Here is a 17,272-nt window from a genome sequence, read left to right as displayed (position 1 = left end):
TCCTTCCTTCCTTCCTTCCTTCCTTCCTTCCTTCCTTCCTTCCTTTTTTCCCCCCTAACTCCCCTGCCTTAGTCTCCTGGAATTATACTACCTGGAATAATAGGCCTTCATCACCAGGTCTACCTAGCAATGCTCACTTTTCAGCTTCCTCGAGGCCACCAGGTACTGAGACAGACTTTCATTGCCCTGACTCCTGGCCCAGCACTTTCCTTCCTCAGTATGGAGCATACTGGCTAGCCTCTGAGCTGAGAGGGGTTCAGTTGCCTGGTCCTAGTGCAAGAGACAGGTGTTCTAGATAGAGTGGACAAGTCCTCCTTGTGGGACAGGCATAGTCAGTCTCTCTGTGACTACCCCCAAATGTCAAAAATTGACATGTAGATAGGTTGTCGTGAAACAAACTCATACTTACCCCATACAGTTCTGTGCGGATCCGAACAAAACACCTCCTATACCATGTTCCTGTGTCGCTCTCAATCTCAATCAGCTCATCAATTTGCTTGGGAGTTTTGATTTTATTTACCTGTGGACAGCAACAGAGTGCAAAGGGTTGAGTTCTCTTCCCTGAAGTTGCTGTATTTAGGCTATTTATTTTAAGTGAGCAAAACACAACTCGGAACAGAAAGTGGTACTTGGTAAGAACTCTGCCTACACACGAGAACACTGGTAGAGATCTACAGACCTAAAGGGCATCTGAGGGAACTGAATATGACTTAGTGATGGGGAAGGCCAGAGAGAAATGGGGAGGGGGAGCAAGTGGAGATGGGTCAACCAGAGACAAAATGCCCCCCTTTGCATCATCCCCATAAAGAGCCATGCCAGCAGATGAAACACCAGAGACAGGAGGTTCTGCATGTAGAGTTACTTTGCCTGGAGATTATTTGGGGGGGCACTATTTATTTGATGAATTTGGCTTTTAACTATAGTCGTTAATACTTGCTCATGCACCATTTATCTATAGAGCATCACTATGACCTGTTTTTCCTTCACCCATAGGCTAACCCAGTGGTTGACCAGCAGACACTCACAGATGGCCGGGAGATGTTTCCATGGTGAGCATCAACCCTGACTCTTCAGGTATGCAAGAGAAAGAAAAGGTGAAGATTCAGAGTGACAATGTATGTCTGTGACTTAAGGTGGCCTCTTGAGCTAAAGGAAAGAGCCACAACACAGGTGAGCAAGGCTTTCAATACAGGGAAAGAATGATGGCGTGGGAGGGGTGGTGGAGGTAGAGAAGGAGGGAGGGAGAGAGAGAATCCCTGGTTTTGGATAAAGAGGACACAATAGTATGTATGCTATTTTTTCTAGGGGCTGAGTGGGTTTTTCTTTTTTCCCTTTTCATTTTTTTATTTTTTATTTTCAGCCTACCCATATCCTAAATGGCAATTTAATTGAAGATACTGTTTGGAGGCTGGGTATCTTGGTGTCTTTCAAATTGTGCTAGGCAGGCAGTCATTCATTTTGACTATACAAAAGACACTGTCTCTAGTTAGCAAAAACCACTTCTGAGTTAACTATGGGCTTTCAAATAAAATATATGGGGAAGTTGGTTTTCTTTTGGAGACAGTATCTTACTATGTTGTCCAGGCAAATCTTAAACTTGAGATGCTGCTGTCTGAGGCTTTTAAGTGCTGGGTATACAACAGCGTTTCAAACAATGTCCACTTTAGAGTTTTTAGTTCTTTTTAAAAAATCATTGGCAACTTAGCTTTTGAGAGTTTCCACTTGTCCAGTCATTAATATCTGTTTTTTTCATAATTATTTGAAATATATTTTATTTGTTGCATGATAGCCAATATCCCATACTTTAAATAAGATGGTTTGCAGGTTTAAGTTCGGGCTGTGCTGGTAGTACTTGCTGGTGACATTTAGGATAAGGAAGAGGTTGAGGGCTTTCAGAATGGGAAATTCTGATTTAGAAGGTAGGTTTTGAAGGACCGCTGGACATAGAGGATGTCCACAGAGCCCTTCGATTCAAGTATCTGGATCTTGGAAGACCTGTGTAGCAGGAGTCGGAGATGCAGGGAGCAGCTGAGTTCAGCCAAAGAGAGAAGTCAGAGTTTAAAGAGATGCCAGCTGAGGCCTGGAGGATGGCTCATAGGTCAGAGAGCTGAGCTTGCTGATCAACACATGAGGGCCTGAGTTCAAATCCCCAGCACGCCTAAGTTGGGCCGTGCCTGTGTTGTGGTGGCTGAATAATAGGGGAATTTCCTGGCTTGTTTTCTCAAGGGAATAAAGCCAGGAAGCAGAGTAGTAGAACAGAATGCCCAGTGGCCTCTGTGCACCCTTAGGCAGGCACACACAATGCGCATGCACCATACAATCACACATACAGATACACACACGCCACAAGTCACCTGAACACAAAGCCATGGAAAACAGCACCTACAGTAAAGACATGGTGAGAAGAGATTCAAGCCCCAGGACTGAAAAAAAAAAAGATCATCTTCTAAAGTTCATATTACTCTATATTGATTTAAAACAACGTCATTGAACGTTCAAAGAACGTCATTGCACGTTCAAAGAACGTCATTGCATTGTCTGGCCCCTTACAGAAACCATGCCTGAAACTCAAGGATTCTCCGAGAAGCAGACTCACCGTGAAGACCTTCTCTGGCTGACCCCGGGCTCTCATGTTGGTATCGTGAATGAGCTTCAGAATCATCCAGGCTTCATCATGTTTTCCAACCTAAGAAACACACAGGCAGTCAGGGCTAGGAGCCAGGCATTAGGACTCCTTGCCTTTCAGTCACCAACCACCCTTGAGTTTTCAGAGCACATGGAAGGCCACTATGCAAATGTGTTTAACTCTTCTCCACTGAAGCACGCAGGCCAAGGATACCACTATAGAGCAGCTGTTCAAAGAATGTGCCTTCAGCTAGAAACAGCACCTTTTACAATAACGCTTCCTTTATTAAACAGTGAGCAATAGCCCCCTCATCGAGTGAAAGCTGCTCGCTGAGGGAAGTGCATGCGTGGTTTTGGCTGTGAGCCCTCTTTGCTTAAAGCATGTCTCCATGAAATCAAACCCTGCAAAACCCCGTGGCAGGAAGGGAGAATGCACCTCTCGACGAGGCAGACATACTTCCCTCGAAACGGCAAAGAAGTCTTGCCAGTGTGCAGGGATCACTTGTGATTCTGTGTCAACAGGCATTACCTCCAGCAAGAAGCGAGGGCTTTCCGGCATGAAGGTGAGGGCCACCACAGAGGAGACGCAGGGGAGTGCGCAGACGATGACGAAGACCCGCCAGCTGTGGAACTGGTAGGCTGAGCCCATGCTGAAGCTCCATCCTGGAAAGGGACAGAGGAGTCAGAGAGAGAACCCCTGTACACTGCAGCTGGGCAAGCACCGTGGGGGGCCCTCGGGGATTCGTCGGTCAAGTTCTACTGTCCACAGAGGGGTGAACTGATCTACGAATCAGTTACAGTGGTGGGTTCAATTTAAGACTGCCCTCCCCCAAGACAGTGCTTTGGATGAATGTGCCCAAAATCAAAAGAATCAAGATCTAAGGTGGGGGTACATGTAGGGTTACTATAATTAAACCTCAACGGCCAATGTGGGAGAACGTGTTTTTCAACAGGCTATCACGCTGGGTGTCTTCTCTTTACTCTTCCAGACCATAATTCATCCTTTCCCATCTGTCTATCAGGAAATGACCTGCTGTGGACTTCATCATCCAATTCCCAACCAGGGTCGGGGGTGGAATTCACATGAGCTTCTCTGCGTAGTCCAGGCTGGCCTTGAACTCATAATCTTTGTGTCTCGGCCTCCTGACCACTGTGATTATATGTGTTTGTTACCACACCGGATTCCCAACGAGGTCTGAGTGGGGCATCTTTTCCTTGTTCTCCTTCCCCTCCCCTGGCCAGGCAGAAGAGTGGCCTACTTTGGTGTCCTCAGCTGGTCACAGCCAGCCCTCCCACTGCTGGCCTTTGGGCTTGGGGACTTCAGGACTCTAGCATGTCCTGCTAGACTCTTTCAGCCTCTATAGCTCTGCCAACAGTCCTTTCAGGATAACACTTTTAATGGTCATTTGGGGGAAAAGCTGACTTTACAGTGCCCTTATCAGAAACAAGGACTTGTATCTTTACTCACAGACATCATAGAGAATAGCAAGGTGAATCTCAACTTTAAAGCAGCCAGTTTAAATGTTGGGATTATAAAGATGGAAGTCCTAATACATTATAATAAGACTCATGATGGGCTAGATAGGATAAATAAAAATCCCTTCAGGAACTGGTGTTTGCATGAATACTGAAAGTAGATCTCCAACAGGGTTCCAAATAAGACAGAACAAAGTGCATCAAATGTAATGGAGGCCAGAGCAGGGCTTACAGAGGGACAGAGGAACTGTGGGAGACAGAACACCAATCTCCAGTATAGCTTGGAGAGTATAAGGCTTCTGTGAACAAAAGTGAGGTAGGCTTTGTCCCCTCCCCAGGAGAGCTGTATGTTTGCCTTTTGTGGGAATCCTGGGAGACACTGGAAGTGACATAATCCCCAAAGCTACAAGCTAAAGTCACAAAATCTTTTCTGCTAGGATTCAAGATGGGATTGAATCGTGAATTGTACACTCGCACTTATGCAGATGACAACTGGTCCACTGTGCTGTTGACAAGGGCCATCAACACCAGTGGCACGCAACATTAGTTTTGCTCCAAGAATTTAAGATGGGAGCCTATGTGGGTTGCTGAGTTAATTATACCATTAGCTTTCAGGAAGCACGGTTACTTTCAACGTCTCATATAACCTATATTCAAAAGTCTCACATATCCAAAATGCAGAAGAAACTCTAGGACAGAACAAAGGGACCATAATGTGCACATTTCACGTGATCTCAGAGCTTCATATAAAGACTCTCTTTAAAGATCTCTAAACCTTATTATTCTCAACACTGGGAAAAAATTCTTCGGTGACCGAGTTAAATTTCAGGTATAACACTTTCCACAGAATAGAGGGAGGAAGACCAAAGACAAGAGATGGAGGGCTCTGGTGTCACAGTTCAAAATGAGAGCTCACAAGGTGACCCTTTCAATGGAAAACAGGTCAAAGGGACTTAACTATGTCACTATAGTGGGTGGAGCAGAGCACTTCTGTGGTAGCCAGAAAAACGACCTCACCCCCCCTCCCCCATCAGAGCTTCTCGCGCTGACCTCCAGAACCCGAGAATGCAGATGTTACAGGCAAAGGGAGTCATGAGTGTTCCTAAGTCAAGGATCTTGAGAAAAAAAAGCTGTCCAGTACGGTAGGGCGGGACCAAAGGTAAACGTAAGCACCCTTAGAAAGACAGACAGACAGGAGGGGAGACAGAGCGTTCAAGTTTGATTCTATTACTGTGATAAACATCATGACCAACAGCAACTCAGGAAAGAAAGGGTTTATTTATTTCCAGAGCTCACTCTATCAGGAAGGGAACTCAAGTAGGAACCTGGAGGCAGGAACTGAAGCAGAGGCCATGAAGGACCACCGCTTATTGGCTTGCTCTCCAGGGCTGGCTTAGCCTGCCATCTTACACAACCCAGGACTACCTGCCCAGGAGTGGCATTACCCATCATGAACTGCACCATCTCAAATGAATCATTAGTAAAGAAAATGCCCTACAGTCTCCCTTGCAGTCCAGTCTGAGGGAGGCATTTCTTAGTTGAGGCTTCCTCTTCTCAGATGACTCTAACTTGTGTCAAGTTGACAAATACAGAACAAAACAAACAACAAAAACACAGAGTGAGACAAAGAGAGGAAAAGAAACAAGGGAAGCAGAGACCAGAGGGCTGAGAGATTGGAAGGTGCTGCATCCTGGTTTCAAATACGTAGGATGGGGCCACCAGCCAAGGCCTATGGGAGACCATGAGGCAGGCCTGGCTGCAGCAAGACACAACCTTCGGTGAGGCCCCACCTCCTAAAAGTCCTGTAATCTCCTGTGTTTTTGTGCTAATGCAATCATACTATGGATTAGCTGTTTGTTTTTTGAGGTAGTGTCTTGATGTACAGCATAGGCTGGCCTTGAATTCACAATCCTGCTTCGGTCTCCCACGGGCTGTGATTACAGGCACACATGACCACACTAGGCTGTATGTAACTTTGAGAATGTGGCTTTTATACTTCATATGATTCCCTGGAGATGCATACAAATTGTCACATATGTTAGTGGGTTATAGAATGTTGGATGGTTCCCAATTTAGGGTACTTATTAATAAAGCTGCTACAAACATTTTTTGTGCCTGTTAAAGTTTTGGTTTTTGAATATTTAAGGTTAGACACTTGAATCATATGTTGTTTCTGTTTGAATTTATTTGTAATTTTTTATTATATTTTATATTTGTTTATTGATTGTGTGTGTGCCTGTGAGCACTCGCTTCTACTCTCCTTCTCCCTCTAACTCGGGGGCTCTGGGAACTGAGCTCAGGGCGTTAGGCTCAGAGGTAAGCGGCTTTATTGCTCAGTCACCTCATTACCCCCAAGTATCTCGTTAATTTTACAGGAACACATTGGCTTTCTCTCCGCAGTGGCTGCACTGTCTGCATTGCCATGCATGGTGTGCTGCAGCCCTGGCTGATGCAAACCTTCCCACCACTGTTTGCCTGTTAAAGACACCTTTATTTTTCTGTTAGATACCTAATGAAGTGTCATCATGATTTGAATTGATTTTTCTAAGATCTAGCGATCTCTTTGTTTCCTTTTCACACGTAGACATGGTTCCTACGTGTGCTAGTCACCACATATGGCACGGAGAGCCAGTCACCTCATGTGGCGTGGAGATTATGAGCCTGAGCTCTTGCTCCAGGGAAGGTAGAGTCCTAAGGAAGAGGCAGATTTGGTAGGAAACACGATGACACCTGACTCCTGCTGGACCAGATTAAGAAGAAAGCAGAGAACGCAGACCGGATGGATGGAGTTGTCTCTTCTCATGAGGAATTTTTTCACAAGAGCTCTGGCCAAATTTCTGCACAAAGCAAATTTGGGAGTTTCTAATGTCAAAGTGAGAGAGAATTAAAGCCTGTGCTTAGGAAGTAGGCAAGGCCATCCAAGACTGATTGCCCTTTACCTATTATTTTATAACTGATTGACTTAGGAGGGCATGTTCTGCAGCAGTAGGAGGCAAGGGAAATGGCCATCCCTCCTCCCATGACTTGCCTGTTTGAGTCAAAGATTCAGGCCCTGGGGCCTGAGAGGAAGGTAGGCACCAGAGAGGCCTTGAGAAATGACCTTGCAGCTGCCTTGCAGACTAGAACACTACTCTGTACTTTAAAGACAAAAGGAAAACGAAGGATCGGACCCCTGAGCACCATCGCTGCCCAGCTTTGAGCCCTCAGCTCTCCTGAGTAACATTTCAAGGAAGCTTAAATCTGAATTCCAGCTCTCTACAGAACCCTACACCGTGATCTCAAAGGAGGGCGAAGACGAGGGCAGTGGAGTCACACTCCACTCCGCTGGGAGAGCGGCTCATGTATTCGAGCATGCCTGCACTTAGTAAAATTGATTCTTTCAAATGAATCCCTATGTTGGCACCATGCTCTCTATTTTGTGTGTCTTAAAAAATGATTTTGCAAAGTTGATGTTTCTAATCGTCCTTTGGAGTTTGCTAAAGTACCCATTAAGATGTCACCCTGTGGGATTTATCTACAGATAATGTAAATTCCATGCAAGGGAAGACCTCAATTAAGGTGTTATGGAAGGCTGTTATAGCCTGGCTTTAATCAGTGTGGCACTAATAAAAGCGAGATGCCTCCTGCATAATAATCCAGGCCCTTGCCAGCTTCTGCCTGCTGCTGCTGCAGGGCCCTGTGGCTGCCTCCTCAGCTGCCTGTTCAAGGAATACAGGCAAAGCATGCGACACACACACAGGACCCTGGATCCTACATTCTTTTCTAGGCTTTATCCTGGAAACTCTGGTGTCTTGGTACCTACTTCACTGACCTGTTTTCTGATCAAAAGTTATGTGATATTATCAACAAATATATCTTTCTCCAGAAGGGAGATTTCAGGTTCAAGACTCAGATCCAATGTACTAAAAAGGAAAACCTTCAGTATTGTACAGACAATCAAGTAAATCATCTATGTGTTTTCATCTTGGTATTCTCTCAAGGCACGGAGCAGCTAAAAGTCTCTATTAAAGCGGCACCAAGTTAATTTTCTCCAGTGAGAAAAAAAATGGGTGTGTCTGCATGGAACAATGATCAGGTGAGTTTCTGATATTATTGCTACAGAAATAAAAAATTCGTACCCTTGACATGTCACTGACTTAAAATAGAAAAACTATATAATCAGCATGAAATATGAATGTCTGACTAGCAACTCGGGTTTTCAGGCAGCCAGTACCATCCGGGATGCTAAGGTTTAACAGCTTGCAGCTGGACGGTCCTGCCACGCTGTTCATCTCTCATTTGTAGCAAAACCAAATAAAGATGAGCAGACAAATAAATGAGGACGCTGGGAGGCAAGCAGGGAGATAGCCCACGGTGTAGCCATCCGATACAAACCACGTGGGTACCGGGTGAAACCGAGGCAGATCTTTCTGATGTAACATGGAAAATGTCCAAGTGGAAAGAGAGAAACGTCCCCACAACAGTGTGAATGAACAACGGTTTCATTTTTATATGCACATAAAACATATATCATCTGGTCTAGAAAAGCCGTGGGCTGTAAATGCATGAAGTTGCTTTGGGTTACTCAAGGCAGGACGCCGCTCATGGGCACGTTCTCTTCTGACATTATTTCTTTAATTTGTAAACTTTACATAACCTTCCGTCGCTTCTCACTTAAAAAGGAAAACAAACCACTGTTGCAAGCCTTTGGCATTTGAGTGGCTCCGGCGCTGGGAGGAGGGGAAAGGAAAAAAAGCTGGGATCACAGCCGTGCCATTATTCAGTGTTGGCATTTCTCGAGAAATGGCATGGATTCTGGTTGTGATTGACGTGAACACTGAAGAACACGAGAAAGTGCCAGAGACAACCCTGTGTCTGTATATGAAAGAAAACTGTTTTCATTGACCTTTTAGTCTTGGGGGACACAGGGGAGGAGAAGTGGGGGTGATTTAACCAAAGCTAAGGATGTATGAGAAACCTGTATGGAATGCACTTTGTAAGATCATTAAAAAATACAATTTAAAAAAAGAGCTTGAATACAGATACCCTGCGTGAGTGGATGCCCAGAAGACAAGAGTTATTACTATCATTACTGGTTTTCATTTGGTATCTCAGGCTGGCTTCGAACTCACAGAGACCCACACTTCAGTCTCACTTGTGCTGGGAGGAAACGCATGGGGCACCACCCCGATCCAAATTGAACAAAAATCTCAGTATGGAGAATGGGATAATTTCTGAGGAGCTACTGGTCAGGAAGGCCCCAGAAATCTCAAACACAGTAGACTTTGGCTGTAGGACATAAGGAAATCAACCTGGGGGTGGGGTGGGGTGAGTGGGTCTGGAGAAGTGACTTAACGAAGTACGAAGTACTAGGTGCTGTTATACAGGATGTCACACGGATGCTAACAATCATCTGTTAATTCCAGTCCCAGGCACTCTGACGCCCTCTTCTGGTCTTTTCAGGCACTGCAATCATGTGGTGCACAGACAAAATATACACATGCAAGACAAAATATACACACCCGATAAAAAATTAAATAAAATGAAAAAAATTAAAAGAACAGTTAAAGCTGGAACTGACCTAAAAACTTCCTTCCTACTGGATAGCTTTTGCAGTGCTGGGTCTAAGAAGTGCTATGTAGATGACCTGGGAGGAAGATCATCAATGTGTTTACCCAGTGTTGAACTCTGAGCATCACAATACTGCCCTGCAGGGCAAGATGTGCTCACTGCTACAATTGTGACATGGATGTTATGGGGGTCACTAGCTACTTTCTAATTGTCTTTGAGGCATGCTTGGCAGGAAACAGCACAAGCCTGGTACTGTAAACTGGTCAAAACCCATGGTCCAGGAGGTTACAGACCCTGAGATGGGGGTAGGGGTATGTTGTAGAATATTATTTTAAGGTATGTTGCCCTTGTTTATGCCGTGGAATATTTGTTTTCATGATGCAAAAATGTGTTGCATTCTTTTCTGTTGAATTTGTTTAACTCTGTGTTGCAGTGTTACTTTGCCTGCCTAAAACACCTGATTCATCTAACAAAGAGCTCAACAGCCAATAGCAAGGCAGGAGAAAGAATAGGAGGGGATGACCGGCAGAAAGAATAAACAGAGGAGAAAAAGAGAGAAAAAGAGATCAAGGAATTAGAAAAGGAGAAGAGGAGGACACCAGGGGCCAGCCACCCAGCCACCCAGCCACCCATCCAGCCAGAGTGAAAGTCAGATTACAGAAGTAAGGAAAGAAAACCGTCCAGAGGCAAAAGGTAGAAGGGATAATTTAAGAAAAGCTGGTTAGAAACAAGCCAAGCTAAGGCTGGGCATTTATAAGAAAGAATAAGCCTCCGTGTTTGATTTATTTGGGAGATGGGTGGCAGCCCCCGCCCCCAAAGAGCCAAAAGAATAAAAAGAGAAAAAAACAACCAACAACAAGGGTACCTATTACTGTTGCTTTGCTAAGTAGACATATTTATTATCGGACTGTTTCTAAGTATGTATGTTCGTACCCATAGATTACTGCTGCTCTCAATCTCGGCCAAAGAAGTTGCTTTTTGCTCTGGAGAGAAGTTAATGCTGAGATTCATAATCGATCTAAGTGCCGAGAATAAGTGACTTGCCTTGCGAACCAGGGCTGTGGTGGCAGCCTCCATTCCTCCCCCCCCCCCCGGGGGTGTTAGCTACGGAACAATGCAATTCTATTTTCTGCATTTCTCTAAAACATGTTCCTTGATCTCCCTCCCTACTCATATCTTGCCTGGACCACTTTAATAGACAAAGGCACAGTTGGCCTCGATCTGCATGGCTGTGCCTGCTGATGGCGTATGTACTCATGCATATTATGGTTATTGCTCTGAGACCTTGAGCCCTGGATCAGTTCATAGTCCTCAGCTGAGGTAACACCTAACGTGGAAACGGACCTCTGGGTCCCATTCCTCTGTCTTCCACTTTTTAGAACTGACTAAGCTCCTGCCATTAAGTAATTTGAATGCTGCTTCTCTCTAATGGAGCCCACAACTTCTAGTTGGCTTGTTCTAGCTTTACTATATAATCAAGAGCTTTCTGGGTAATAAACTCAGATGACGGGGGCTGGAGAGATGGCTCAGGGGTTAAGAACACTGGATACTTTTGCACAGGACCTGGGTTCAGTTCCTAGCATGGCAGCTCATAACCATCTGTAACTCCAGTTCTAGGAGGTCTGATACCCCCTTCTGGCCTCTTCAGGAACCACACACACACACACACATGTGGTACGCACATATGCAGACAAAACCCTCATACATGTAAAATACAAGCAAACCTCTTTTTAAAAAACAGAATATTTGCCTCTTTAACTTAAAATCTTTTAGGGTGAGTTTACACCGTCTCAAAGAGCTGGCCCTTTCTATCCCTCCCGTTTTCTCAAACAAGCTCCTCCAAACCCTTTGCTGAATTTTTGTGCCAACCCACTGGCACTGTATCTTCTGTTTGTTTTGGTTTGACTTAACAAGGTCTGGCTAAGTAATCCACACTGGCTGGGATAACAGGTGTGTACCGTCACATCCAGCATGCCCACACAGGTTCTGATCTGTGGTCCAGTGCCTAGGAGAGCGGTCATGTACTTCTCAAGTGATATCTAGGCCAATCCTCCCTTCTAGGTGACCTAGAAATACTCCTACACTTCAGTCTTCTATTAGCCAAGTAGGCAGAGCCTGTGTGAATTCTTCCTGGTGTACTGTAAGAAGTCTCCTCCTACTCAGTAGCTTGGGTGGTCTATATATTTCCACAGCCCTTAGCAGGTACCTAACATAGAAGAAAGCCACACTGAAAGTCACCAAGAGTCTCTCTGGTGTCTGTTCCTTGAGGAGAAGCCCCATGCCTTATTTATCTTTAGTATGGTATTAGTAACTCAACAAATTCTTCTTTAAATAATGAAGAATTCAATACTGGGTTCTTTTAAAATCAGAGTTTGTCTAGACCATTCCAATTGATTTGCATGTGTGTGTGTGCATGTGTGTGTGTGTGTGTGTGCATATGTGTGTGGGTTTGTAGAATAGAGGTCAACCTCCGGTGTGGTTCCTTAGAAGCCATCTGTTGTATGTGTAATATATTCATATAATATATAATGTATTATATAAATGGAGAGAGTGACAGAGAGAGAGAGAGAAAGAGAGAGAGAGAGAGAGAGAGAGAGAGAGAGAGAGAGAGAGAGAGGCAGAGACACACACTGGTTGGCTTGGAACTTGCTAGGGAGGATAGTAAAATGGGTTGGCCATTGAGTCCCAGAGGTCTGCCTGTCTATACCTCCACAATGCTGGGATAAAACCAACATAGCTGGGCTCTACACGTGAGTTCGCACTGGTCAAACTCAGCTTTGCAGGCTAGCAAAGCAAGCCCTGTACCACTTGAGCTACCTCTCCAGCCTCAGAAGTAATTGATTTGGCAACAGGTCTATTATACTTCTTCTTTTCCAACCATATAATTTTTCTTACTTTATTTCTAATTTAATTTTAAGGTGATAAGAAAACATGCTTGATAGGTTTTAAAATATTTGGAACCTGCTTTATAACATTGCATGTGGTCCAATTTAAAATTGTTCTATGAGGGATCAAAAAGAATGTTTACTCTGTAGCGCACTTCCTCACACCCTGAAGGCTGGCAGAGGTCATCAGCAGCCCATACAAAGGTGGGATAGTGTGACTTTTTAAACTAATAGGGATTTAAAGGATATGAATACCTTTCTGTGCGGCGCTACAAGACAGCCACAAAACCATCTCATGATACCCATTTGCACATCAATGCACACACAGCTTAGTGAGGCACACCCCAAATGCGGCTGTGACACTTGTGTTTGTTGTAACTTTGTTCCAAAGAAAACCCTTTCCACAAACTTGCAAAATTTTAAAAGTTGGATAACTTGGATGTGGCCAGTGAAAGCTTACTAAGAGGACTGACCAGAGGAGAGGAGGTTTCCCAGCTGCTGGTGACTAGAAGCTGTTTTCCCATCCTCACCTCCTCACCCGAGCCGGTCCAAAGTTCATCCTATCTCAATGTGCGGTCTCTGTAGAAAATGGACTCCCTATGGATTGATGGATTTATTTTGTCACGGACATAATTAATACTTCCTCAAGCATGTATTAGTCTTCCTTTTAAAAAAATAAAGAATCCACAAGTCAGGAAGTCAGGACTGAACTCCAAGGTGCAGGGCCCTCAACATGTCTCTAAAGCATGCTTTTTTAGACTGTCGGAAGTAAAACTGTAGTAGGCTAAATCAAGTAAATGGCTGGCAGAGACAGATTCACTTTGCCTATCCCTGATTTACGACTTTGCAGTAGACATTCAAGCACTCTTTCTATTCTTTCCACCCCTCTTCCTTTGGTTTCAGTATGTCGGCATCCACCCAGAATAGAATTTCATCTCTGCTCTCTGGAAAGGTTGGCTATGGGAGCCATTAATCTTGGCCCTCCAATATGTTCTTGGCTGCAACCAACTGTGGAAATGATTGGTCCTGGTGCATCCTGAGGAATGGTTTTCTAGGGCTATGGCGCCAGAAAAATCAGACCCAGAGTGACTTAGTCTGGGATTAATGCAGCCATTGTTCATTCGGCATCACTGGCTGCTGTTTATGAGGGATGATCTAATAACTCGGGGAGCCTGCAGTGAGAAAGCACCCCAGCGGCACAGGCAGACCAGTGCCTTGGCAGGGGAGACTGAAGCCAGCGTTGGCTGGAATGCTAATTCCAGTATATGTGTGCTCCTTTCTTTGCAGACTGATCATGGTTTTGGGAAAGAAGCAGAAACCTGACCAAAGACATGGGTGGAGCAGACAGGCTCTGAAGAGTATTGATAGTACACCCATCACGTGTTAGACACCCTCATGTCATTTTGTTCCATACTCCAACAATCCTCAGATGGTGGGCAGATAAAATTCAGGACATTGTTTAAATTCAAATAAATAATTAAAGCTCCCTCGCCCTCCCCTTTCTGTATATCTGTGCACTTGAGTGCAGATACCCACAAAGGCGTCAAATCCCCTGAAGCTGGAGTTACAGATACTTGTGAGCTTCTCGATATGGGCGCTTGAAACCGAACTCAGTTCCACTGCAATAGCAGGGGCGGTGTGTGCTTTTAACTATGGAGACAACTCTCTAGCCCCTAAATGTGGAGAAAGGAGGCATGAGTATTTGACATGTAGTATTTGGGATATGCTTATACTAAAAATGTTATCTGAAATTCAAATTTAACCAAGCATCCTATACTTACTAAATCTGATAACCATAACTCAGAAGAATCTCTAAGTTTGAAGCCAGCCTGGTCTACATATCAAGTTTCAGGACAGCTAAGTTTAGGGGATGAAGGAAACCCCTGGAAACAGAAAGCGGTGAAGATGTAATTTAACAAAGGGGGCCATGTTCCAGCCCCAGCAAGCAGCAGAACTTAGCAGCTTCAGCCATCGGATTCTGGCTTTGAGTCAAGGATACAAGAAAGGGACTGTGAACTCTCCCTCAGAGACTAAGGAAAGCTGCTAAGGCCAGGCAGGTGACAGGGATGTCCCTGCCTGGAGACCTAGGGAGACCACCTAGTGAAACGAAGCCTGGATTGTGCTGGAGACCCCAAGATGTTGGAGATGCCGGAGCAGTGGAATGCATGCCGAGGAGAGTTACTAAAAGGGAGTGGAGCCAACCCAAAAGAGCGGAGTGTACAGTCAAAAAGCTGCCACGAGCTGGGGAATCTGAATAGCACTGCGACATCAGACATGGAGACGCAGAGTTTGGACTTTGCACATGCTGTTCCTTTGGTGCAGTATTTATTTCCTCACGTTTCCACCCGTTTGGAATGGTAATGGATATCCTGCGCTGCTGTATGTTGGAAGTATGTGATCTGCTTCTTCATTTTGATTTTCCAGGAGATTACAGTGAAGAGACTGTATGAGTCTCAGAAGAGACTTTGGACTTTTACAGAATTGAGACTGTTATTGACTATGGGAACTTTTAAAGTTGGACTGAATGCATTTTGCAATATGTTATGGCTACAAGCTTATGGGAGTCAGGGACTGGAATGTGGTGGTTTGAATAAAAACCAACCCTCATAGGCCCGTAGGGAGTGGCAATATCAGGATGTGTGGCCTTGTTGGAGTAGATGTGGCTTTGTTAGAGGAAGTGTTTCCTTCTCTTCCTGCCTGCTGCCTGCCGAGCTATAGAACTCCCAGCTCCTTCTCCAGTACCATGTCTGTCTGCTGGCTGTCATGCTTCCAGATATGAGGATAATGGACTAAACCTCTCAAACTGTAAGCCAGCCCCAATTAAATGTTTTCCTTTGTAAGAATTGCTGTGGTCATGGTGCCTCTTCACAACAGTCGAAACCCTGTTCCCCAGCTTCATCCTCAGGCTCCTCCCACTTGTGTTTAGAATCACGAATTAAACCCACAGAAAATGAACCATACTATCTCCATTTGTCCCTTTCTACCACGAGCCACATAGCTGTTTTGGCTCCCCATGTCCCCAGAAACCCAGAGGACTCCTCCTACACCGGGTATCAAAGGCCTTTATGAGTCTATTCAACGGAGTTTCAGAGAAGTACATAAGACACTAGGTTTAGTGCACACTCCTGCATCCTATTTTGTAGATTGTCTCTAGTAAGATTTGAGACAGTGAGTCTCCGTACTGAACTTCCACTGTTTCGTGTCATCTGTCCTCAGAGAACTGTGAGTTGAGACTACAGGAGAGTCAACTGCATGCCCACCAAGCATGGGTTAGGACGGGGGTGAATGGTTCTCTCCTACACAACACCTGGGTGTCTGAGGTGGTACAGTGCAGCACCCACAGTTGTTTATTAACACTGGTTTATGACTCGTCAATCCCTGTCCTGGGTACTGAAGTGAAATGAGCACATGAGCAGCCTTTGGAAGACACTTGGGAGAGTGTTCAGTGAGCAGACCCTAAAAAGCAGATGCTTCCAGCCAAAGAGCAAAAAAAAAAAAAAAAACCAAGGAACAACCAGAACGTCCATTCATAGGATCATGGAGAAATAAATGGTGACTTATCTACACACCAGAATGCCATTTAATAATCAAAGAAAAGAATTACTGATAACGTGAATGTATTATTTTAAAAGCAATACATTGAATGAGAGAACTCAAAAGGTTCTATACTTTATCTGAGTGAGGTTTTGGAAAAGACAGAGCTCAGCTTTGGTTACAGAAACCAAACAGTGGCTCATCTCAGGTGGAGGAGGACAAGGAGTAGAGTTGGGAGTCAGAGAATTTGGGGAGAGTGAGAATGTTCTACATTCTGATTTCGGTGGCAGTCACACGGAAGTACACACTGTCAGCAACCATTTACTCTCACATTTGGGATCTTTGTGGGGTTTGTACATAAATTACCCAGCGTAGAAGAGCAGCGAGGAGATGGAGCAGTGAGCCTGTGCTCCCACAAGCCCACCAGGCTGCGAGACCAGGGCGCCACACTTCACACGCTACTTTGACCTGAAACATCATGCATTCTATCGCTTTGAGTTTAGCCCTATTTAGTTGGCGTCAAGTTTGCTTAGACGTGAACTTGAAAAGGTATCCTTTTGCTTTTTACAGCAGAGGAAGGCAAAACTCAAGTGTCTCACAGGCCCCATTGGCCATCGTCAGGCTCCCTACTGGATCGAGTCAACTGCTCAGGACAGCGGCCGAACCTGAAGGACAGACCAAGTTATGGCTAGTTCTCCTAGCCATTGCCTCTCTGACCAGGACATTCTGATTGGAATTGACTTCAGCAGCTTCTAGATACAGTTGATACAAAGAGTTCCTTCCCTGCTTCTCCAGAGCCACCCGGAGAGGGTGTGAAGAAGTTTTCCTCTACAGGGTTTCTTCAAGCACAAGCAAGCTGTTCTGATCCTTCTGGCCTTTGGGAGTTTGGTGAGTGCTCTACCTCTAACCAACCACAACACAGGCATATTCCTGAGATCACAGACACACATTTTATATGCATAGTAATGCAATATATATATATACCACACTCCATAACACAGCAACACAGCCTGGTACACACAATATATACACTATACCCATACATGTACCTTCTACACATATGCCACACAGTCACACACACAGTTCACTCACAGCACATGCTACAACATACTCTGCACTCATATGCATACAAAAGGAACACTATATTTTCAGCATATGCACTGTATATGTTATATGTAACACACCACACAACCATACATTCC

At 44.8% G+C, this 17,272-nt stretch overlaps 1 protein-coding gene across 2 annotated transcripts in view; it reads right to left on the bottom strand.

The window, feature by feature from the left end:
- Window positions 1-17,272, bottom strand: part of Sv2c (synaptic vesicle glycoprotein 2C) — a 173,590-nt gene that overhangs the window by 26,170 nt on the left and 130,148 nt on the right. For both annotated transcript variants that reach the window (XM_050153836.1, XM_050153838.1), the window contains 3 exons: window positions 3,155-3,288; window positions 2,597-2,686; window positions 410-520 (listed from right to left, as the gene is read on the bottom strand). In XM_050153836.1, the coding sequence (XP_050009793.1) occupies window positions 410-520; window positions 2,597-2,686; window positions 3,155-3,288 (335 nt within the window). The remainder of the gene's footprint in view (window positions 1-409; window positions 521-2,596; window positions 2,687-3,154; window positions 3,289-17,272) is intronic.

The sequence above is a fragment of the Alexandromys fortis genome, unplaced genomic scaffold (assembly GCF_014885135.2).
Source record: "Alexandromys fortis isolate MF-2015 unplaced genomic scaffold, M_Fortis_MF-2015_v1.1 scaffold_79, whole genome shotgun sequence".
Lineage (NCBI taxonomy): Eukaryota > Metazoa > Chordata > Mammalia > Rodentia > Cricetidae > Alexandromys > Alexandromys fortis.
This window is presented reverse-complemented; position numbering and strand designations above follow the sequence as displayed.